This window comes from Fukomys damarensis, unplaced genomic scaffold (assembly GCF_012274545.1).
Source record: "Fukomys damarensis isolate Sample0158 unplaced genomic scaffold, DMR_v1.0_HiC HiC_scaffold_23, whole genome shotgun sequence".
NCBI lineage: Eukaryota > Metazoa > Chordata > Mammalia > Rodentia > Bathyergidae > Fukomys > Fukomys damarensis.
In genome coordinates this window covers 59861200-59884340 of record NW_022900935.1, presented here as the reverse complement: position 1 = coordinate 59884340, position 23141 = coordinate 59861200, and the positions used below count along the sequence as shown (strand labels likewise).

The window sequence follows — 23141 nt, the reverse complement described above, 5'->3', positions numbered from 1 at the left end:
GCTCAACTTTTTCTCCTTTTGCCTTCAGTAGGCTCTGAATTGAATTTGCTAGATAACTTTTGGATTCTGATTGTCCCATTTTTTTTTTTTTCCTTTTCCCTAATGGACTTGACACTCTCTACCTTCTATCACTTTTTTTCTTTTTACCTTTCACTTTTTCTTTTTACCTTTTTATTTTTTCTTACCTTCTTTCTACCTTCCTCCGGAGCACTGTCGCTACCTTCGCTGGGTCCGGTTTTTTTTTTTTCCTTCCCTAATGGACTTGACACTCTCTACCTTCTATCACTTTTTTTCTTTTTACCTTTCACTTTTTCTTTTTACCTTTTTATTTTTTCTTACCTTCTTTCTACCTTCCTCCGGAGCACTGTCGCTACCTTCGACCTGGGTCCGGGGTTCATGAAGTGAACGGTAGACTCACTGCGAGGATCAGGCGCAGCGGTCAGTCCTCCGGAGCACCGTCGCTGCCTTAGACCTGGGTCCGGGATTACATATCCTCATCTACTTTCAGATCCCTGTTCGGGCACCACTTGTCGCGAGCCGCGACGTCAGGATCCTGCCAGCAGGTCCTAAACCTGAAAGGACGAGGACAGAGAGACGAGAGGCACTTTTCTTCTCATGTTCCTTGCTTGCTTTATTACAGAACCTCTTCCTTTTATACTCTCCAGCTGCATGGGAGCGAGGGCTGCACGGAGCGAGAGTACCGCCCACACATTCCAGAGGGAAACAATAACAACCATTATGGGTTACATCTGCTACCAGCTGAACTCGCCCGTGGCTATGGGCGAGAGCACGTCCGTGCCAGCGAGGTGACTCAAAGTTCAATCATGGCTAGGCCTGTGTCAAGGCTCACCATAATGGCTTGCCATAGCCGGGGGAATCAGATGGGGCCTGGGTATTCGTGCCCTGCAGGCAGCATCCCCGCTGCCCGGTTCCAGCCTCCCTATAACAACCTGTGCAGTCCCGGCCCAGGCTGCCCGGCTCCCTGCCCCTCATCCTGCTGGGGAACCTGGCTCAAGGCCAGGGCTGCCCCTCGCCCAGCCCGGGCCGGCCCTAGGCCTCTTGCCCAGTGCTCGGCTACGGAGTGCAGGACAGTCCAAACTTCTGCTAAACTCCCACCTCAGCCCAGCCGTGTTCAGGGTCTAGGGAGACAAGACTTCCCAGAAGGGCTGCCCAGGCCTGGAGGACAGCATAGAGCTGAGGTCAGGGATCCAGAAGGGCTTCTAAAGCCACAGTCCTACCGCAGACACATAGTCAAGGCCCAGGGCAATGCTCAGCCTCCTCGGAGGGCAGAACTTCAGCAGGGCGGCCACCCTGAGGCTCCCTCCCCAGCCCCTGGGTACCCAGCACCCTCCCCTCAGACTCCCAGCAAAGGATTCACCAGAAACCCTGGGCCGGATGCAGCCTCTCTGCCCAGCAGGCTGCCTGCCCCACAGCTCCCCCTCCTGGGCCCTGGCGGCACTGCACCACGTGCACACAAGGCGGAGTCAGCCACAGGCCTTTATTTTCGAGGATCTTCTGGAACTTTCTGTGACCCCCAGGGCTCTGGAGCTCAGTGCCTGCAGCCTCCTGCCGGGAGGAGGGGTGACACCAGCTCTCTGGGCTCTCATTCCTGGAACAGTCCCAAATTAGGGGAAGGAGTCATAGTAACTATCCACCCCTCTTTTCTCTGGTTCCAGACAAATGGCTGTCACTCAGGGAAGTGGCCACACTCCAGCAGGTCAGCAGCTCTCGGGTTGTCCGGAGCCGGTGAGGGGATGCTCGGTGCTGCTCTCTCCTGTTGGCTGCTGTTCCCCTGTTCTTGCTGGTACAGCCTCTGCTCCCGGATGGCTTGTTCTAAGAGGTGCAGATTCATCCCCTCCACACAGGTAAGCACTCGGGCCTTCACCGTGGAGCTTCCATCTGAAAGACACAAACACCAGGCATTTGTGTGCAGTGGCGCACGCCTGTGATCCCAGCGCTCGGGAGGCTGAGGCAGGAGGATCGCTGTGAGTTCCAGACCAGCCTGGGCTACATTGTGAGTTTCAGGTCAGTCTCAACTACACAGTGAGACCCTGTCTCAAAAAACTAATAAATAAATAAATAAACAAAAAAAAATATATATATACATTTTGTGAAAATTTAATGTTTCAAGCATCTAGATAAGTAAATCTGTAAATAATGTGTTTGGTGATAGTACTTCAAGTTGATGACTAATACAACCTTTAAACCATTCTCTTAATCTGTTTCAGCAAGAATTTACTTAAATTATTCAAGGCAAATGACAGTTTCCCAAAATCTTTTGTTTTCAATCTCCTAAGAATTTAATTGTAAAACCTTTGTTGCCAGGCTCTTGCAGCATTTGATAGTTACATAATTTTCTTCAACCCTAAACTGAAAGTTTTTCTCTGATAACAAAATAAATAATAATAATAGCCAGGGACTTATCTCAGTGGTTCTACCATCTGCCTTGCAAGCAGATTGAGTTCGATCCCCAGTACCAAAACAAAAACAAAAACAAAAACACCCCACAAAACCAATAATAAATAAATAAAACTTCCCTGTAAAGTGGAGTCTCTGGCTACCCATTCAGAACCCCTCCTGCCTGTCAGGAGCTATCCTCTCAATAAATATTCCCTTCTATAAAATGGAATACTACTCAGCCATAAAGAATGAGAAATTAGATTCATTCATAGGAAAATGGATGCATATTGAGGATATACTCCTAAGTGAAATAAATAAGTCACACATGTGTAAATACCGAATAGTTTCTCTGGTGTAAAAAACTATAATAGTACATAAGATCCTAATGAGATAATTGACCATGTGAAATAGGAAGACAAGGGCTAAAGGCGTAGGGAGAATGGGAAGGGTTAGGGTGGGGGAAAGGTAATAAGGGAAAAGAAAAAATATGACAAAATGAAAAAATGGAAATAAAGTGTAAATGGGGAGAGGAGGAGGGGGTAAAGGGAGGGCAGGGACAAGGGGAAAAAATGAGAATCAAGTCCTGTCATATAAAGGTACAAGATCCCAATGATGAACGTAACTGTACTGTATACCTAAAATGTACCAATAAACTCAATAAAAGAAAAAAAATATATATATATACATAGAAACATATACACACACACTTACTAGTACTATGTAGTATATATATGTATATATACACAATAAATAATAGTTGCTATGTGTAATGAAAAATGCTACAAATATAAAGAAGGGAATATTGACTATCAATATAAAAATATTTTCACATGTATCAGAAAATTTTAAGTATTGGAGATACAGCAATTCTTAACATTAATATTAATAGGAAAAGTATTTTTGTCTATGCAAAAAAAATTTCAGATAACAGAATTGACTTTATTATTTGTTCATATTTCCTATTTTTAATAATTGTTGTGAATGTTATACTTCTTTTGCAATTCAAATTATTTTAAATACATTTCAACAAGTACAATTAAAAATATATATATTCCCTACTCTTAACCTCTGGTGTTCCCAGAATTTATTCTTCGATTTTAGAGTACACAAACTCAGTGTATCAGACATCTAACAGGTTGGAAATTATAATATAATTATTTCCCTTATATCACTTGGAGGTCCTATTTTCATCTCTTATATCATCCCTGTGTCACCAAGTGCTAGGCTGTTCTGGCTTGAATTTGCAGAAATCCTGCTGACTCAGCCTCCAGAGTGCTAGGATTACAGGCGTGCACCACTGTGCTTGATTTCAATATTTGGTAAATCCAAAGCACTGAGCTCCACACAAATTTGGCTCTGAGTGGAATGTCATTCCACCCTTGATGAGGGCCTTGGGAGAGTCCTAGCAGATAGAGTGGTGACCTGACTTATAATGTAAACATCCGGGGACTTGAAATAGGAAAGCTATCTGGGGTTTGCAGTAGATAATAGATAATTTTTCCCCCAACTTGTGTGCTCTCTGGGCATTTCAATGATATGCTCAAAGTCTAAGGGACATTATCCTGTCATCTTCTGAAGCAATTTTAAGACAAAGACTCTCAGCCGGGCATGGTGGCACATGTCTGTAATCCCAGCACTCGGGAGGCTGAGGCAGGAGGATTGCTGTGAGTTCGAGACCAGCCTGGGATACATAGTGAGTTCCAGGTCAATCTCAACTACATAGTGAGACCCTGTCTCAAAAAACCAAAAAAGAATTTCAAAAAATGCATATCCATATCTTGATGGCTTGGGGGGGGTCTTGCTTGCTAGTAAATCTCCACTGCCAGGATAAGGTCTGGCCACATGCAATTTAGGCTCTGAAACACTCTCTTGAGCTATCTTTGACCCAAATTTTAGCACCAGTTTTATTTTATTTACCCCCCCCCACATCTCACTAGCATCCAAACACAGGAGAACCAGGCTCCAGAGGCAAGTGAAATATCTTACACTTGCTGTCATCCTTAGTTTCTTTGTTCATAAATTTGACTTAACAGACTAAGATTCCCATTCTTCTTTGTAAATAGATTTCAGCCCTCAGGCCTGATGGCCACTGGCAAAGACTATCATTTCCCAATGGATGACAGACTCCTTCGTCTTCTTGGAAGGAGGTTCAGGTGGTCACGCACACACCTGCCGGCCCACTGTCCAGCTGTTTCCGGTTGCACTGAAGCGCCTCACGCCCTGCATCCATCTAATCTTTGGCTTTGTCTTTGCAAGGTGTCGTGCACTGGCCCAGGTGGTCCCGGAAGTTTTCTGACTCCTTGATCACCAAGGCCTGGACTTGAGCTAGAGGCGCAGGACAGCGCTCAGTGACTGGAGCCCCTGCTTTATGTCCGGACGGATCCGGTTGTCTCCGCAGGAGTTGGCGCTGCACCAGAACCCAGGTCCTGCCTCTACCGGACGCCTCCCTCTCCACTTCAGCACGCAGACCACTGCCTCCCGCACCCCACTGTGCAGGTCCCCACAGCGACCAGGCGCTGGCCCGGTGCTACACTTTGTCTCCTATGTGCTACTCCTGGGTCTTCAGGACTCATACATTTAATTTTCTTAAAAAGTACAAATATTTATGTTCAATTTTGATTTGTAAGCCCATCACGTATTTGTAACATAAAAAATTAAATCTCAAAGCACTTTAAGGAAAGTTACTTATGGCACTGATTACAGATTGGCATTTTATAAGCGTCACACTGGCTTGCAGTTTTCCTGTCCTTGTTGCTGGGGCACATGGCACGACTTTGTTTGCTTTTGTCAGTAGGTCGTGTGGGCTCTTCTAAAACAGGACTCTCCCTTCCCAGGATTTCTGCTATAAATTTTCATACTTTTATGGGCACTTTTCTAGTAGTCATTATGGAATGCAGATTTTCCTTAATCGCATCCCAAGGGTTTTAATAAAATCAAAACATTTTATTATTTCATTTCGTTGTGCAAACTGGTACAATACAGAGGAGTTAACACCTGCAACATAGAAAATGGCATAAAAACTGCCATTGGCTAATGGTTGGGTCTCCAGATGTAATGCACATTTTCTATCTAATGTGTCAACTCCAGGTTTTACATCACTACAGAAGTGAGCAATTCCAGGCTTTTTGGTTTCTCTATCTATAGAATCCCTGTGGTGCATACTTGATATTAATATGACACTTTTACCTTTTTGGGGTATGAAGTAATATGTGAAGTAAATGTGCTAATAACAGAAAATCCAAATACCCATGACTGAACAGTCTGTTCTCTATTTGGTAAAAATTGATGTGATAAGGGCCAGGGATTTAGCTCAGTGGTTCTGCTGCCTGCCTCTCAAGTGCAAAGTCCCAAGTTCTATCCTCAGTACAAAAAAAAAAAAAAAAAAGCCGGGCATGGTGTAATCCCAGCACTCTGGAGGCTGAGGCAGGAGGATCGCTGTCGCTGTGAGTTCAAGACCAGCCTGGGCAACATAGTGAGTCCAGGTCAGTCTCAACTACATAGTGAGACCCTGTCTCAAACAAACAAACAAAAAAAGAAATTCCACTGAGCTACACTGATTGTATCTGGTACTATTTCTTTTAGTACCTTCAATACATTCCACAATTCTTGTAAGATATGATAAGGTGGGTTTGGTCGAAATCAATGTCTTTCCTTCTGCACCAGCATATATTGCTGCATTTAACATATAATGAGTCTTAGCATCAGCTAAAATCTGCAACTCTATGCCACATTTAGCTGGCTTGTTAGGCACAAGAATTCAAAAACCACATCTTCCTCAAAATAGGTGAAATCCAGGAGAATAACATGACTTTGAAAGCCTGAAAGATTCATTAAATAAGTCTGAGACAGGAGCTAACTTATTTATCTTGACTTTCTCTTTTCTAGGTTCAACATTATCAAATCTAAGGCAACATACTAAAAATGAAAATCAACAGCTAGGCACAATGGCGTGTGCCTGTAATCCCAGCACTTGGGAGGCCGAGGCAGGAGGATCTCTGTGAGTTCAAGGCCAGCCTCAACTACATAGTGAGACTGTCTCAAAGAAGAAAACAAAAATCAATCCAGACTCATAGTAGCACAAAAAAAGGGTCTTCCAGTGCCATCCATTGCTCACACTGAACAGATATCTTCATGGCCAGATTCAAAAACGGTAAAAACCCTATAAAAACTTAAGTTAGTGCTTTGACACAGGAAAAAAGGGATGTCATCTTTACTACCAATGGGTACCCAGCACCTGACAAACAGAGTCCTTCCCTGTAGAACTGCAGACACGGAGCATGAATCCCGTGTTCGCTGGATTAAGTGCTCCTCTTGGTGGGAGGCTACAAATGCTGAGTGAACAATGTTAACAAATTAATAAAACACAGCACTTTTAAAAGTGAGTCAGATCCTCAGGACTGTAGAGCACCTGGAGCTGTTTGGGGCAACACAGGGAAAACGAGAACAAAACCAGAGCATGCAAATTCCCACAGGGAGCTGATAAAAATTTTAAAATCAGGGCTCAGGTCCAGGGTGCCTAGCGATTTTGAAGGCGGAGGCAGGAGGATTGCCAGTCTGAGCCCCATCTGGCCAACTTAGTGGCTTTTTGTTTGTTTGTTTGTTTTGTTTTTTGAGACAGGGTCTCACTATGTAGTTGAGACTGACCTGGAACTCACTATGTAGCCCAGGCTATCTTGCACTCATAGCGATCCTCCTGCCTCAGCCTCCAAGTGCTGGGATTACAGGTGTGTTACACCATGCCCGGCTTGTAAGGTCTTATTTTGAGGTTTTGTTTCTTCAGTGGTAACATGGGACCCAGGACATCACATGTTAGGCAAATGAGTGCTCTGCCACTGAGCTACACCCCTAGCTCCAATTTTGGAGGGTTTTGTGATACTGGGGATTGAACTCACTGAGCTACATCCTTTTTTTTTTTTTTTTTTTTTTTTTTTTTTGAGACAGGGCCTTGCTAAGTCATTAAACTGCACCTGGGAGTGGTGGCACACACCTGTGGATGCTAAGGCAGGAGGACCATTAGTTCAAGGCCAGCCTGGGCTACATAGTAAGACTCTGTTTCAAAAGAAGTCACTAAACTGTGTGTGGTGGCACACGCCTGTAATCGCAGCACTCGGGAGGCTGAGGCAGGAGGATCACTGTGAGTCTGAGACCAGCCTGGGCTACATAGTGAGTTCCAGGTCAGTCTCAACTACATAGTGAGACTCTGTCTCAAAAAAAAAAAAAAAACACAAAAGACCTTATGTAAGTATTTCTAAACTTTCGGTGTGAAGATTTTCTTAGGAATCTGCCTAAACTTTACAGAGATTTCCTTAAAGTATGCCCAGCAGCACTCTTTCCTCACTGTAACCTATGGAAACGCACACCTCTAGATTTAGACTGCAGAATATGTAGCTTCTCCCTGCGAATGAGAAAGTTACCAAGTAGGGAAGTGAGCTTTGGAGCCATGGGGGGGGGGCACAAGGGACAAAGCAAGCAAGGCTGTTAACCCATCTGCAAAAGTCCTGTGCAAAAGGGATGGGAAAAACCAGCATTTGAAAAAGTGCTGTGGGTTGCAGGGAGGATATGACTCAGATTCTGGAAAAATGGGTCACAGAAGGGAGTTTCTTCCTACAAAGATAAGGAACTCAGAACAAAGAACAGGTTGGGTTATAAAACAGTCAGAAGGCGGGAGGAGTAAGAGACTTGAAATTGTGACATGGGGAACAAGAATCTTCAAGTGTATTTGCAAGGGCCCTGGCTGAGGTAGGATATAGATGAATTCTCCCCCTCCCCAGTACTGGGGATTAAACTCTGGGCCTGTGCACTCACCTATGTCCCCAGCCCTTTTTTATTTTGAGATAGGGACTTGCTAAATTGGCCAGGCTGAGCTCTAACTTGTGATTCTCCTGCCTCAGCCTCCCAGAGTGCTGACATTATAGGGATTATAGGCATGTACCACTGCACCCAGCCTAGAGGATTTTTTTTAAACAATCTTCATTTTTTTTGGTATGGGGAGATCAAACTTGGGACCTGGCACTTGTGAGACAAGGCATGGGGGCACCACCGAGCTAAATCCCTGGCCCTAAACAATCTTAATTGGCTTTATTTTCAAGTACAGAATTGGTCACCAGGCATGGCCAGCTTAGGCTACATAGTGAGTTCAAAGACAGCCTGAACAACATATAACAAGCCCTTGTCTCAAAAAAAAACAAATGCAACAAAAAAAGAACTGGTTAGCACTTCAGTCCACAAAATAGAATAAGTTTTCCATAGAACTGGATGACTTTTTGCCAGGCAAGGTGGCGCACACCTGTAATCCCAGCACTCGGGAGGCTGAGACAGGAGGATCACTGTGAGTTTGAGACCAGCCTGGGCTATACAGTGAGTTCCAGGTCAGTCTCAACTACATAGTGAGACCCTGTCTCAAAAAAAACCAACCCCCCCCAAAAGAACGGATGCCTTTTTTTCTCCCCAGTACTAAGGATTGAATCCAGCTAGGGCCTTCACACTAAGCTACATCCTCAGTCCCTTCTATTTATTGATTGACTGGTTGATTGGTTGATTGGAAATCTAACTCAGGACCTTGTATTTGCCAGGCAGGTGCTACGCTGCTGAGCTACATCCCCGTACCTAGCACCCCAACTGTTTTTTAAATTAATTTCTTTTTTTTTCTCGGTACTGGGGATCGAACTCAGGACCTTGCACTGTGCCACTGAGCTCAGTTCTCAGCCTCAGCCCCTTTTATTTTTTATATTGAGACAGGGCCTTGCTAAATTGCCCAGTCTGGCTCTGAACTTGCAGACCTTCTGTCTCAGCCTCCTAGAGTGCTGGGATCTCAGGTGTGGTCACCACCCCTGGGTAGATGGCTTCTTATTGGCCTTATTAAGGTGAGCTCTGTGCCACAGTCGGGGGTGTCCCCAAGGAAGAAGGAATCCCTCTGTTCCTGCCTAGAGGGAAGGAGCAGATGACTATGGCTTTGTGTAATTTTAGAAGCAAGGACTGCTCCTTATGGCCTCAGTTTTAACTGCAGGAGGCTGGGTCACCTGCTGATGTGGTCGGGAGGGGTTAAGTGGCAGGTGAGTGCCTGAGGAGCAGTCCTGGAGCCTGGGAGGGGCTGACAGGAACCTGTGGCGGGCTTTCTAGGCAGTGGAGAGCGGCCCATCATGCTGTGTGATCTTTCTGCACTCACGGTCAGGAGACCCAAGAGGGCCAGGCTGGGTTTCACTGGGCAGGAATGGAGGGAGGCAAGGGCCGAGGCCCAGGCGAGGCGAGAGAGAAAGTGGGAACAAACTCAGGGATCCCAAGTCCACAGGGCTGGGCAGGGCCAAAGAACAACCCAGGGAAAGGCAGGGAGAAGGCAGGGAGAAGCCGAGAGCAAGTTGTGAGCAGCAGAGGTAGGGCCAGGTCAGTCCAAGGTGCAACGGACGCAAAGGTGAAGCGAAGCAAAAGTAAACGGTGGTGTAACCGGCTGGCAGCAGGGACAAGGAGAGGTTTGTGGGACACACAAGCAGGAAAGGAAGCAGGATCCCCGCCGACCCCAGCCCCACAAGGTAGTGCAGCGGGAGAACAAGGTGTGCAGCAGGACAAGCCCACGTGGGAGAGCTGACTGACGCTGGGGAAAAGCCAGGTCTACTTCAGAACAGCTAGGAAGGAGAACCGTGAGAACCGAGAATGTTCCCGTGCAAAGCAGCCATGAGCGCTTCAGCTGCTGGTTACAGCAACTGCTCTGCTCTGATCATTAGGCACCGTGTTTGTGTTAGAATCTCACGCTGGGGAGGATCGGGGAGTGAACCTAGGGCCTTCATACTGAGCTACATCCCCAGTCCCTTTTTATTTCTTAGTTTGAGACATTAATTTGCCCAGTCTGGACTCGAACTTTCAACCCTCCTGCCTCAGCTTCTCAGAATGCTGGGATTTATAGGCATGTGCCACCACGCCCAGCGAGATTAAACAAAACAAAACAAAAAAAGAACTTGAAAAAGGAGGAGGAGGGAGAGGAAGAACCTTCATCCACCCCCACCCCCACCCCCACCCCCGAGCTCTGGGCAAAGCTAGCAGAAGTCAGAACTTTAGACGAAAAAATGTGAGGGAGAAAAAATGTCAGGAAGGTGACTTTAACCCTCTCCCCAGGGGAGAGGTCAGGACACACATCCCACAGCCCACACACTGCCCTGCCCTCCTGGTTCTTACTCATCCTGCTAGCTGAGAACAGACGTGCCGGAATCCCTACTTAGATAATCATGGGGGGAAACTCTGAAGAGGAAAAGAAATGAAAAAAGCTATAATGCAAAGGATGAAAAGCACTGAATAAGCCAGCACCTAGTAAGAAAGCTGCTTCAGTACATTCAGGTTTGGGGGCCCAGACGGACGCTTTGTGTCTTCCTAATGTGGCCCCCCTGTGTTAGATGCTCTGCTTTTTGTAATACATAATGGATCAGGCCTGCTCCCTGAAGGACAACATTCCCACTGACCTTTTACCTAATGATTCTGGTCACGATAGTAACTTGGATTTGTCTGTTTCTGGTCTTTGCACTGAGCTGCCTCCCCACTAAATTGCTAAAGTGCCCAGGGCAGGTTCAAACTTGCCACTCTCCTGCCACACTCTCCCACAGTGATGGAACCATAGCACCACACCACAAAGCCCCCTTTAAAAAAAAAAAGAAAGAAAGAAAAGAAAGAAAAAAAAGGAAGACCGCCAGGTGTACTGGTGCATACCTGTAATCCCACATCTGGGAAGATGAGGCAGAAGGATCACAAGTTTGAGGCCAGCCTGAGCAATTTAGTGAGACCCTGTCTCAAAATAAAAAACAAGCCTAGCCAGGCGTGGTGGCGCACGCCTGTAATCCCAGCACTCGGGAGGCTGAGGCAGGAGGATCGCTGTGAATTGAGACCAGCCTGGGCTACATAATGAGTTCCAGGTCAGTCTCAACTACCTAGTGAGACCCTGTCTCAAAAACCAATAAATAAATAAATAAGCCTGGCATGGTGCAAACCTGTAATTCTAGCGCTTGGAAGACTGAGGTGGGATGGGCACAAATTTGGGGCCAGCCTGGACTACACAGTTAATTAGAGATCTTGCAGGCAGTTAGGCAGGGTCACCCTCAAGGAGCCAGACCTCAGGAAGCCAACGTGGAGGATGAGGACGATCAAGATGCATTTCACTGAAGGCCAGAACTGTAAAAGGAGAGAAACTACTACAACCCTTGTGTTTCCCCTGGGGATAAACAGCAGTGACTGATATTTTAAACAAGTATCAATCACCTGGGGGCGGGCCAAGGACTTAGCTTTTCCAGGAAATATCCCTAACCCCCACCCTTACTGAAAAATCCCTGTACGTTTGCTATGAGACTTGCTCCCCCATTTGACCCCCATTTAATCAATATTACCTGGGTGACTATACTTGTAATCTCATTGGTTGGTTGTGGTTCTGCCCCACCTCATGCCCATCTTGTAAATTTCCACTGGGCCGTACAGTTTTTTCCCACTTTGCAACCACCTCACCACATGCCTTGGACGTATAAAACATCTTTGAGAAGTGGGATGAGCCGGCAACACACTTCCTGGTCCCCCTTCTGTCTCTCTTAGACAGAAGCTTTCTTTCACTTGATAAATTTTTCCTACTCTGAACCTCTGTTGTTCCGAGAATTCATTCTCCAATTGTAGAGATCACGAACTCACGTTTCAGATATCTGGTTTGGGAGTTCCAGCTCCTCCCCCTTTATCAGGGGCACTGTGTGCCAAGAGGTGGGTGTCCCTGACAGCGGCCTTTGGTGCTGAGCAGCTTCATGCAACTTGACCCAGACTTGCCGCACCCGGAGAAGCCCACACAGGAGACAGGTGAGGTGCAGAACGAGGCAGTCACCTGCTCCATCTCCCTGAGCAACGTGCAGCTGCAGCACGGAGCCAGCACGGACCAGCGTGGTGGGCTCGGGGGTCTTGCCAGATTGCCCAGGCCTGCCCTGAGCTCATGATCTCCTGGCCTCAGCCTCCCAAGTAGCCGGGATTACAGTGTGAGAACGAGCTGGCCCTGAATCTCAGGAGACCTGCGAGGTACAGACTGTGAAGGCAGACATGCTGGAGAAGCTTGGTGGAGCACCTGGTGCCCGCCTTGCAGAGCAGTGAGCTTTTCCTTCTTGTGTACCTGTAGAGCCTTCACCAGCACCCAGCAGGTGCTGGGCCCACTCCTCCAAAGATAGGGCTGCATGCTCTCCTACCCCAGCAAGGTCAGCGGGTCACAGGGCCAACTCAAATACACCATCTCCTCCGTCCTGGGCACCTGGCTGGACCAGGACTTGGAGGATTTCTGTCAACCTCCAGACTTTCCCTGCCTCAAGCAGCTGGTGGCTTATGTGAAGCTTGGTACGCCTGGCTCAGACCTGGAGCACCACACCCACCTTCTCCTGGCCCAGCTGGAGGACTTGAAGCCCCTCGATGCTGAGCCTGAGGTTTCTGTCACCAGCTCTGGTGCTGGCTCTAAAACCAGCTCCAATACCAGTTCTGACATCCACTCCAATATCAGCACCAGCATCAGGCCCAGAGCTGCAGGTGGCACCAACTTCTGAGCAAGAGCCAGCTCCGAGACTGCTCTAGAGCTCCAGCCAGCTGCTGGGCCTGCTGTGGAGCTAGAGCCAGCTCTGTCACATCTCTTTCTTCCCCCACCCTTGCACTAGGAATCAAACTCAGGACTTTGTACTTGTCAGGCGGGTGGGACGCCGCTGAGCTAAATCCCCAGCCCCCAGCTCTGTCACAAACTCTAGAGCTGGAACCGGTCCCAGGGCCCAGGCCACTGGTAGAGCTGCCCTGGCCTCTGCCTGTGGTCACAGAGAACGGGCTGAGCCAGGAGAAGCCTCCTGTTTTGGTTTTCCCTCCTGATCTGGTGATTCACACTGATGGATGTGGGGCTGTTCAAGAAGGTGGTACCCTGCCACTCTCTGGGCTCCATCTGTTTCCAGCAGGACAAGAAGGGCAAGGAGCCCCTGGCACCCACCAGCCATGCCGCTGTCACCTAGTTCAACAATGTGACCGACTGTATCATCACCACCTTCCTTCAGAACTGGAACGGGAAGGCCCTGGACAGGTGGAGCCCTGGATCAAAGTGGCCAGGGAGTGGCGATTCCTGAAGAACTTCTTGTGGCTGTATGCATGCCATCCTTTCTGCTCTGCAAAGCAACACCATCCACCACCGGCAGACATGGCACGGTGTCGCCAGGGACAGACTCGGGATGTTCCAGGAGCTGTCTGAAATTTTCTCTGATGAGAATAATTACAATGCTGCTCATCAAGGAGGGACCTCCAAGTTTGCCACCCTCGAGATGAGCCCAGGAAAGCTCAAAGGCAGGCAGAGGAGACATTGGGGCACCGTCCCCTACCTGGGCACCTTCCTCACTGACCTCATGGTGCTGGACACTGCCATGAAGCACTGTCCATATGGGGGACTGATCAACTTTGAGAGGAGAAGGAAGGAATTCGAAGTGAGGACCCAGATCAAGGAGCACCTTGGGGCTGGTTCCTGGCTCTGGAGTAGCTCAGCAAGGCTAAGAGCTGCACCCTGTCATAAGAGCCGAAGCCCTTGTCTGAGTCGACCAGGACCCTCAAGTCCAAGAAGAGCACAGCCACTGTCAAGTGCTAGACTGACTGCAGGCCCCAGCACCGAGCTCATTACCAACGGCAGCTCAGCTCCCTCTCCAAGTCCTGTGATCAGCTCTTGGCAGTGGGGACATCTCCGACACACTCAGTGTGCACTCAGCAGGCACCTCCAGCTCCGAGGTGGAGGAGGAAGAGGAGGAGATCAACATCAGCTTGGTCTCCGAGTCCCCCGATGGCTAAGAAAAGAAGCTCTGGGTGTCGGCCTCCAGCAGCATCCTTGTCAGCCTGCACCACGCCTTTGGCTACCACACACAGCCACAAGCACTCCATCTCAGGGGTCTACAGCCACAGCTCCACGCTCTGCAGCCGGCAAGCAGGTGACTGCCGTGTTGTCTTCGTCAGCCTGAACGTGGACATCGGCAACATGTACAAGAGCATCCTGGGACCGGCCAGGAGAAGGCTCCCACGGTCAGCCGCGAGGACACAGACAAACACACCCTTGAAAAAGATGAACCAGTGAACTACGAGCTGGTGCTGATCATTTCAGAGGCTGGAAAAGCCAAGGATCCCTGGAGATACCAACGAGTTCTATGCCATGAACTCTACCACCAACTATGACTCTACCCTGAAAGTGCCCCTTTGCCACAGCAGCAAAGGTCAAGCCTGGGGCCACCTCAACCCTCTCTTGCACGAATCAGAAAGGTCCCAAGATTGCCAAGAGCATCTTTTAGGAACATTTCCCCAGGGCCTGGCCAACAGCTCAGCACTTACAGCCAGAGTGACCCAGGCCAAGCAGGTAGCTTCTGTCCACCTGCTACCTGTCTTCAGTTTGAGCAACACCTCTCCAGCTGCCAGGATTGTCAACTGCCACCCCACAGGCTGACGTGGCCTCCGTGGACTGCTCGATGCCCGAGGTGCCCCCAGGATTAGCTGACTTTTGCCAAGGAGAACTGCCAGTGGGCATGGTGCCCTCGCCCACCCCCAGGCACTGCCCTCCCTACACTTCCCTGAAATGCTCCCAGGTGCAGGCACTGCCACCTGTGCCCCCCACGCCCCAGGGCACCCACTCAATCTGCGGGTCCACCCACTTCAGTTCTCTCCTAGTGCCCACGGGGTCCCGGCCCCTCCTCCCACCGCTCCGGCCTCTTTCGGGCTGCACCAGAACCCATGCCAGGGCTGAGCAGAGTGAGCTCTCCGCCCAGAGAATGAGGAAGCCCTGTGGGTGACACACCTCACACGGCAAGCCCATGCACCACGCACCCTCGCTGGGCCACACCGCACGAGATGGGGTTGGGAAGGGAGGGGCAACTGAATATCTGCACAGAAAGAAGAAAGTGTTTACGGATTGGGGTGGAGCAATATTTATTTGTTGTAAATAAAAATGCTAGAGTTGAATATTACATTAAAACCCTGTTTCTACTACAAAAAAGTTTTTACCCCCATTTTCTTCCTACAAATAATCCTCCTGCCTACTCCAAATTCGGCTTCTGTCCTGGCCTGCCAGAGTAGGGGTCCCCAGCACTCCCAGGACCCACTACCGGTGGCGGTGGGGGAGAGTTGGGGGTCAGGGTATGAGCCAAGCGAGGTCAATGATTCCAGGGCTCTGTTCAGAGTCCATCCCTCTCACACCTCTCCCAAATCAGTCGTGAGGGTAGGAACTCTATGAGCTCAGCAGCTTAAACCTGAATAAAGATTAACTTTTATTAAATCACATCTAATTAATGTTCCCCTGGTGTATTTCATCTAGAGTTAAAAAACGCCAGAGAGAGGCAAAGTGATTTCTCAACATTTTGTGTGTGTCTGTGCCAAGCTGGGGGCAGAATCTAGGCTCCCTCGGCCCCACTGCCAACCCTGCTGCAACTCCTCTCTGCCTGTGGTGTGCACAGGCAGGGCTCAAGTCCAGGAGCTCAAGGGCTGGGCCGGCCACTCCACCACCGAGTGTCACCCCAGGCAGGCACTGCCTCCAACTCTCGACGCTGGAGAGATTTTCCTGGACCACTTCCTTCCTTCCTGTGCATCCCTTTTCCCCTGCCCTGACTTCCTGGATTCTCATTCCAGCCCTATCTCATCTGGGCCTTGGTTTACTTTACTCATTCGTGAAACATCAGTAAGGCTCAGATCGAGGACAGGCGGGTAGAGAAGTCCGACACCTTCCACCAGGCCTAGGCCTTCAGAAACCAACGGCTCCTCTTTCCTTTCTCACAGTCCCCACGGTGACCTCTCGTCACTACCCTTCTCTGACTTTTGCCCTCTCCTGAGTCCCTGGAAGACGGGCACCAGCTCGGCCCATGGGAAAGCGGGGAGTGTGGGCCGCACTCACCATCCTGGTGCTCCAGGTCGCCGAGGACCACGTATAGGGAGCCCACCTGGGCCTGGAACGGCTCCACCAACTTGGTGCACACGAGAACCTGGTGCTGATCGGATCCGCACTGAGCCACGAGGGTCGCCCGGGACTGCGTCATGTCGTAGAGGCACAACCTGGGCAGAGGAAGTGTGGTCATTTAGAGCCACCACAGAACTCAAAAGGTTCTGGAGGCCGATAAATGCATGGAAATCCACGGTAAGCCTCTATCTGACCCGAGAAATAAAAGTAGAAGCAACAAATGTTTTCAGTCTACATGGTGGGCTGTGAGATATTTGCCTATTAACTTTACTGCTATCTTTTGTATCTTTGTCCCCCAAAACAAAACAAATGAACAACAAAAAAGAAAAGAAATGACACAGTATAGGGCTGGAGTGTAGCTCAGTGGTGGAGCGCTTTGCCTGGCATGTGGGTTTGATCCCCAACCCACAGAAAAGAAGGCACCATGCAGTCATGCAGTAGGATTTCACGTAGGTTAGAGCATGTCCTTCGGCATTTCTCCAAGAAGGCCCCAGTGATTCACATCCCCTGGGGTTCACTTGGGCAGCACCCTACTACACAGCCTAGGGCTGACCTCCGAAACCAGGAGGAGCCTATGGAAATGGAAGATGGCTTCTGAAGCTAGGTCATAAAACACACTGTGCCCCCCTCCACGCTCTGTCTCAGGGACAAACTGCTGGGGTACAAGCACTCACGAACCCCTGGGGAGAAACCATATTGTCAGGGGCAGGCTGTCATTGGAAGGCAGGAGGATCACAAGCTCCAGCCCAGCCTGGGCCATTTAGCAACTTAGACTCTGTCTCAGAATAAAAACGGAGCCAGGAATGGTGGCGCACATCAGAAATCCTAGTACTCGGGAGGCTGAAGCAGGAGGACTGCCACGAGTTCAAGGCCAGCCTGGGCTACACAGTGAGTTCAGGACCAGCCTGAACTACAAAGTGAGGCCCCTATCTCAAAATCCAAAACACAAAACAAAATAAAAGTGGACTGAGGGCTGGGGATTTAGCTCAGTGGTACTGCTGCCTGCCTCACAAGCGCAAGATCCTGAGTTCAATCCCCAGTATCAAAAAAAAAAAAAAAATGGATTGAGGATGTAGCTCACTGTAAAGGCACTGAGTTCAATCCCCAGTACCCCATGTGGAAAATGCCCACTCTTACCTGCCAAATGTGCGCAGTGCACCTCCATCAGGAACATGGCCAGCGGCAACCTCCCAGGGGAGGTAATAGATCCCAGGATTTGGCAGCATTCTTAGATTTTGTAACCATAGAATTGGGTTGGATTTTGAAGATTCCTAATAAACCAAGCAGATCACAAGACAGATCAGTAGATGCACAAGACCAGTAACATGTAGAAAACTAGTTCCAGCCAGACATGGTAGCCCATGTCTGTAGTCTCAGCATTTAGGAGGCTGAGGCAGGAAGAATGCCATGAGTTAGAGGCCAGCCTGGGTTAAAATTAAAATTCCAGTCATAACCCAAGTTGTTCATATATCAGGCTGGTTGTAGCTCAAGGGTCCACTGTAGCTCAGGCTGGCCTTGATTATCATACAATAGAATTAAATCTTTGGAGACACAGACCCTTATAAGTCTAAAACTCATTCATAAAATGACCATTCTTTAAGATGACAATCCCTTGTAATTCCAGTATTTGGGAGGCCGAGGCAGAAACATCTCTGTGAATTCGAGGCCAGCCTAGACTACATAGTGAACTCAAGAGCAGTCTGAATTATAGACCAAGACCCTGTCTCAAAAATATCTAAAAACTAAATTAAAATAAAATAAGCGAGGCATAGTGGTGCACTCTTTGATCTTAGCACTGAGGGAGGCTGAGGCATAAAGAATACAAGTTTGACTCCCACCTGAGCAATTTTTTATTGTTCATTGATTTTTTTTTTTTTCCAGTACCAAGGATTGAACTCCGGACCTTGCACTTGCACAGCAGGCGAGGTGCCACTGAGCTAAATCCCCAGCCCATCTGAGCGATTTAGTGAGGCCCTGTCTCTAAATAAAGTTTAAGAAAGGGCCAGGAGGCCGGGGGATTTAGCTCAGTGGTTCTGCTGCCTGCTTCGCAAGCGCAAGGACCTGAGTTTTATCCCCGGTACCAAAAAAAAAAAAAAAAAAGAAAGAAAGGGCTAGGAGTGTAGCTCAGTGTGAAAGCTCTAAGTTCAATCTCTGGTACTACAAAAGATAACTAAGTGAATATATAGTCAAGTTACAGGTCATGTTTTGAACCACGGCCTCAGAAGACCAGCTTTTCAGGATCTCCAGCTTAAAGGTGACCTGTTGGGGGACTTCCCAGCTGTCCATAATTACGAGCCCATGCCCCAAAGAAATCTGGTTTCACACATCCCTTTTTTGGGAGGTGGTGGGTTGAGACAGGGTCTCACTGTGTAGTTCAGGATGGCCTTGAACTCACCGTGTAGCCCAAGCTGGTCTCAAATTTGAAGCGATCCTCCTGTCTCCGCCCCCTGAGAACTGAGACTACAGGCATACACCACCATACCTGGCTTCACACATCTTTAAAAACAAAAAGTGGGCCAGGGATTTAGCTCAGTGGTTCTGCCACATGCCTCACAAACGCAAGGACCCAAGTTCAATCCCTGGTACCAAAAAAAAAAAAGTTTCCAGGCCGGGGATATAGCTCAGTGGCACTGCACCTGCCTTGCAAACACAAGGTCCTGCATTCAATCCCTGGTACCACCAAAAAAAAAGTTTCCATCTCATGGAAATTATTACAAATCTTTATTTTTTTTTATTTTTTTTTTATTTTAAGAAAGGGTCTCACTATATAGTTGAGACTGACCTGGAACTTACTATATAGCCCAGGCTGGTCTCGAACTCACAGTGATCCTCCTGCCTCAGCCTCCCGAGTGCTGGGATGACAGATGTACACCACCATCCCTGGCTAGATTTGAACAAAGTAACTGTTAATCCCCTTTTCCCTTCTTTTAGGTAATTCAACCTGTGATGAGGTTAAGGAACTTTTGTTAATATTTCCAAATATGATGACAGTAAAAAAAAACAAACAAACATAAGATACATAGTAAAAGCCAAATATGGTGGCATACACCTAGAGTCCTAGCAATTTGGAGGATGAGGCAGGAAGACTGCTTGAGTCTAGTTCAAGGTCAGCCTCGGCAATGAAGGGAGAGCCCCCCACCTCAAAACAAAACAAGACAAAACAAAAATATATTCTAAGAGCTTTTATGCTATAGAACGTACTTAAACCAATATAGAGGAACATGGCAGAGGACTGGTTAATACTTGCTGAACCTGGGAAAGGCACACACACGGAGCTCACAGTAGTATTCCTTCCACCTTCCTACATGTTTAACGATCTCAGACCATAACTTCCTGTTGAAAACTTAAGCAAACCTTCCTCTGTGACCACTAGAATTAAAAATCTTGACCTGGGCCTATAATGCCCCGTGAGGTCCACACCTCGTGCACTTTTCTGTCCTGGTTTGCCTTCCCCTGTCCTTCAGGACTTGTCCGCGTCCATGAGATTTTCCTGGGCCTTCACACGGCTGCCCTCAGCCTCCCAAGTGCTGGGATTACAGGTATGTGCCACATTTGGCATTATGTTGGTTTTTTTGAGCCAGGGTCTCACTGCATAGTCCAGGCTGGCCTTATACTCTCTTTTTTTAAATTTCCTGGTACCAGGGAATGAACTCAGGACCTTCCACTTGCCAGGCAGGTGCAGCGCCACTGAGCTACATCCCCAGCCCTGGCCTTTAACTCTTAATCCTGTCTCAACCTCCCAAGTGTTGGTTTACAGGTATGCACTACCATGCCCAGCTGTTTTATTAACTTAATTTATTACTAAATAATCTAATTTCAAGTAATTGGATTTGTTTAAAGCCTATGGGTCCACTAGACTGCCAGCTCCATGAGGGCAGGGATTTTTGTTGTACTCTCTCCTGTGTCCTCTGTGCCTAACAGTGTTTGGAATATTATTAAATATTTATTTATTCAAGAAAAGGTCTAGGTATTTATTTCAGGCTGGGCTTAAGCTCACTATGTAACACAGGTTAGCCTTGAACTTGCAGCGGTCCTCCTGCCTCAGCCTCCTGAGTGCTAGAATTACATGTGTGCTACTATTTATTAATGGAAGAAGAGGTACAGGAAGAGGAGCATGAAGGCTAATGCGCCTGCCCTCACTCTTAGCCTGGACCCTCAGATCCAAAGCCACACTCACTGCCTATACGAACTCTGCCAAAACTCTGCTTTCACTAGCATTTAACTCTTCTCCGACTACTTACCCAGGCAAATGGTTTGAATATCAACATCCAGTCTGCCCACCAAGACTAATTTTCCTTGCTGTTGTGTTTCCAACAATTTGGGACTGTTATTCTTATCTACTTATAATCAAGATCCAGAACTCAAAGACCAAACTTCTAATTCTCAATAAATTCTGACCCCTCCACACCATCCCAAGATACTGCTTAAGCTTTGTTCGATTTTATCTTATCAATAGCTTTCATTGTTTATATTTGGTTGTTGTTGTTGTTTTGGTTTGGTTTGGTTTTTTTTGGTACCGGGGATCGAACTCAGGTCCTTGCGCTTGCCAGGCAGGTGGCAGAACCACTGAGCTAAATCCTCGGCTCACTGTTTATATTTGGTAAGCCAGCTTTGTGTATGTGTGTGTGGCATCAGGGACTGAATCCAGTGCCTTCACACTGAGTTTCCACTCCAGCCCTTTTTATTTTGAGACAGGGTCTTAATAAGATACTAAGTTGTCTGGGCTGCGTTTAACTTGCAATCCTCCTGCCTCAGCCTCCCACAGTGCTGGGATTATAGGCATGTGTGCCCAGCATGGAATGCCAGCTTGTTTTCATCGCTTCTCAGCATTTTGGCTAAAATCAAGTGTGGAGTGCCAGCTTTTGACAGGAGGAATAAAATCCACAGTAAAGCAATTACATAATGTTTTATTGCTCAGCGGCATTTAAAATACTTCCGTGCCCAGGTACACTGGAGCCTGAGACAAAAGAACAATCAATAATGATCATGTTTGTCTGCAGTTCTTTTTGCATTTAAAAAAATACTGCAGGCTAGGGGATATAGGTCAGTAGTAGAGCACCTGCCTAGCATGCTGGAGGCCTTGGGTGCCATCCTCAGAACCACAAAAGCAAATTTGCATTCAAATGTTATTAATCTTGAGTATATTTTGGCTTCCTTTTTTTTTTGGTACTGGGAGCGAATTTAGGACCTTGTGCTTGTGAGGCAGGTGCAGTGCCACTGAGCTAAATCCCCAACCCTCCGTTAAATTATGTATTTGATTAATATGCCTCACTCATTCTGCCCTATTCATAGTACAGACACTGCAAAAAGGAACGAGGTATGTCGTTGGGAAAGGTGAAGAGCATGACCTGCTGTATCTTTGCTATGGCATGAAGTCAAAAGGCAACTGCAATAAACAAAGAAATAGCCTAACTATTTTACTTAGAATTTTTTTTAGGAATAAGAACTAAAACTACAAAGTTGTGAAAAATGGCTGCCTCTAACAATAGGGAACTCCTGCTTTGTATCATACTCCTGAGACAGGACAGGAAAAAAAAAAAGTAGGCAGAAAGGAGATATGGAAATCGAGATTTTAAAATGGTACTTAAAAAACTGCAGCTTGAAGCCGAACTTTTTTTTCTTTGCTTCTAGAGGCCACCCTAGCATGTAACCGCCACTTTCTTCCTCACAAAATACGTTAAATTCCTAAAGGTCCTTTTAGGATGGCACTACACCGGTCCGTTTCAGCTTCAAATTGCCTTTCCCTCCAGCCCAGGAAGCGTCTGCCTTGGCGACCACGTATCGAAACTGTAGTGCAACTCTGCATCTATGGAGAGCGTTATCTCGACAGTGTTATCTTCACTTCAAACGCATACAGATGGCTTGCACGTTAACCTAACAGTGCAAGTGCACTTCCTAGATCATTTATCTTAAAGGCACCCCTTTAAATGTGCCCTACACCCGCTCTCCATCCGTTTAGTGCACACTGTATCTCTAATAAACCTCACGTCTCTTACTGATGCAATCTGAAATTTGTTTTTGCAATAAGAGAGGGGGAACCTGCAAACTTATTTTTAAAAGATGAGATAAATTCTTTATTTCTGTCTTGGGGACCTCACAGACCCAACCTGGTGACACTCCCACACTAGGATTTTTCAGAATGGGTGGATCGACTGCTTTGATGACAGCAACAGCACAAAAAAGGTCTGGATTCCAAAACTTCTAAGAACTGCCAGTTTAGAATTTTTAAAGTCTGCGTTCCAAGACAGACGGCTTACTCCGTCTCATTAATCCACGTCATCCCACAAAGCCGGGAAACCTTGTAATCCCACCCGCAACCCCGCAGCGTATGCTTTTGGCATCAAGGACGCCAGTATTTTAAACTAAATAATGGACACTCTACTCCAAGCGCCTTTGTCCCAGTCCCCTTTCCTCCAATGTGCGGAGGTTTTGGGCGACCCAACGACATTTCATCCTAATTCCGCAGATCCCACTGCCTCCTCAGACCCCAGCCAATGAATTCCAACCCCCCCTCTCATTTCCGGGGAGGGTTTAGCGCGCGAACCCGGAAGCCTCTGGAGCAGGCGATTGAATCCCAGGGCGCAGGCGCAGTCCCGTCTCAGCCTCGCTGTCCCTCCTCCTCCACCTCCTCCTCCCAATCCGCCCTCCCACCTGCTCTGGGCGTCGCCAGGGCCTCTGTTCCCTCTTTCAGCCCAGCGTGGTCACGTGGTCGGGGAAAGGCTGCAGAAAGTACCTCTTCCCTGCCGGGACACTTTCTTGACTTTCTACCTGGTTTCCCAGGAAGAGGGGCCGCGAG

The 23141-nt window shown here is 47.9% G+C and overlaps 2 protein-coding genes and 1 pseudogene across 4 annotated transcripts in view; 1 reads left to right on the top strand and 2 right to left on the bottom strand.

Annotated features, from left to right (window-relative positions):
* The window catches only part of Cdk3 (cyclin dependent kinase 3), a 7615-nt gene extending 7108 nt beyond the window's left edge, over positions 1–507 (bottom strand). Inside the window, 1 exon segment of the mRNA XM_010618431.3 lies at positions 340–507. The gene's annotated coding sequence lies outside the window, so the exon portion shown is untranslated.
* A 977-nt stretch (positions 508–1484) lies between these two features.
* Ten1 (TEN1 subunit of CST complex) lies at positions 1485–23135 on the bottom strand. 3 transcript variants are annotated; one of them, XM_019206678.1, is made up of 4 exons: positions 22997–23135; positions 17483–17616; positions 16283–16440; positions 1485–1899 (listed from the first exon to the last, which is right to left on the bottom strand). In XM_019206678.1, exons 2-4 carry the CDS (start codon positions 17569–17571, stop codon positions 1688–1690), a joined length of 459 nt encoding a protein of 152 aa, XP_019062223.1. In that variant the 5' UTR covers positions 17572–17616; positions 22997–23135; the 3' UTR covers positions 1485–1687. The 3 variants fall into 3 exon arrangements, with proteins under 3 accessions (XP_019062223.1, XP_010616731.2, XP_019062224.1); XM_010618429.2 differs by having other exon boundaries at positions 23079–23135; XM_019206679.1 differs by having other exon boundaries at positions 23114–23135.
* Positions 4517–14727, top strand: LOC117287377 (annotated as a pseudogene).
* Positions 23136–23141: the final 6 nt, after the last annotated feature.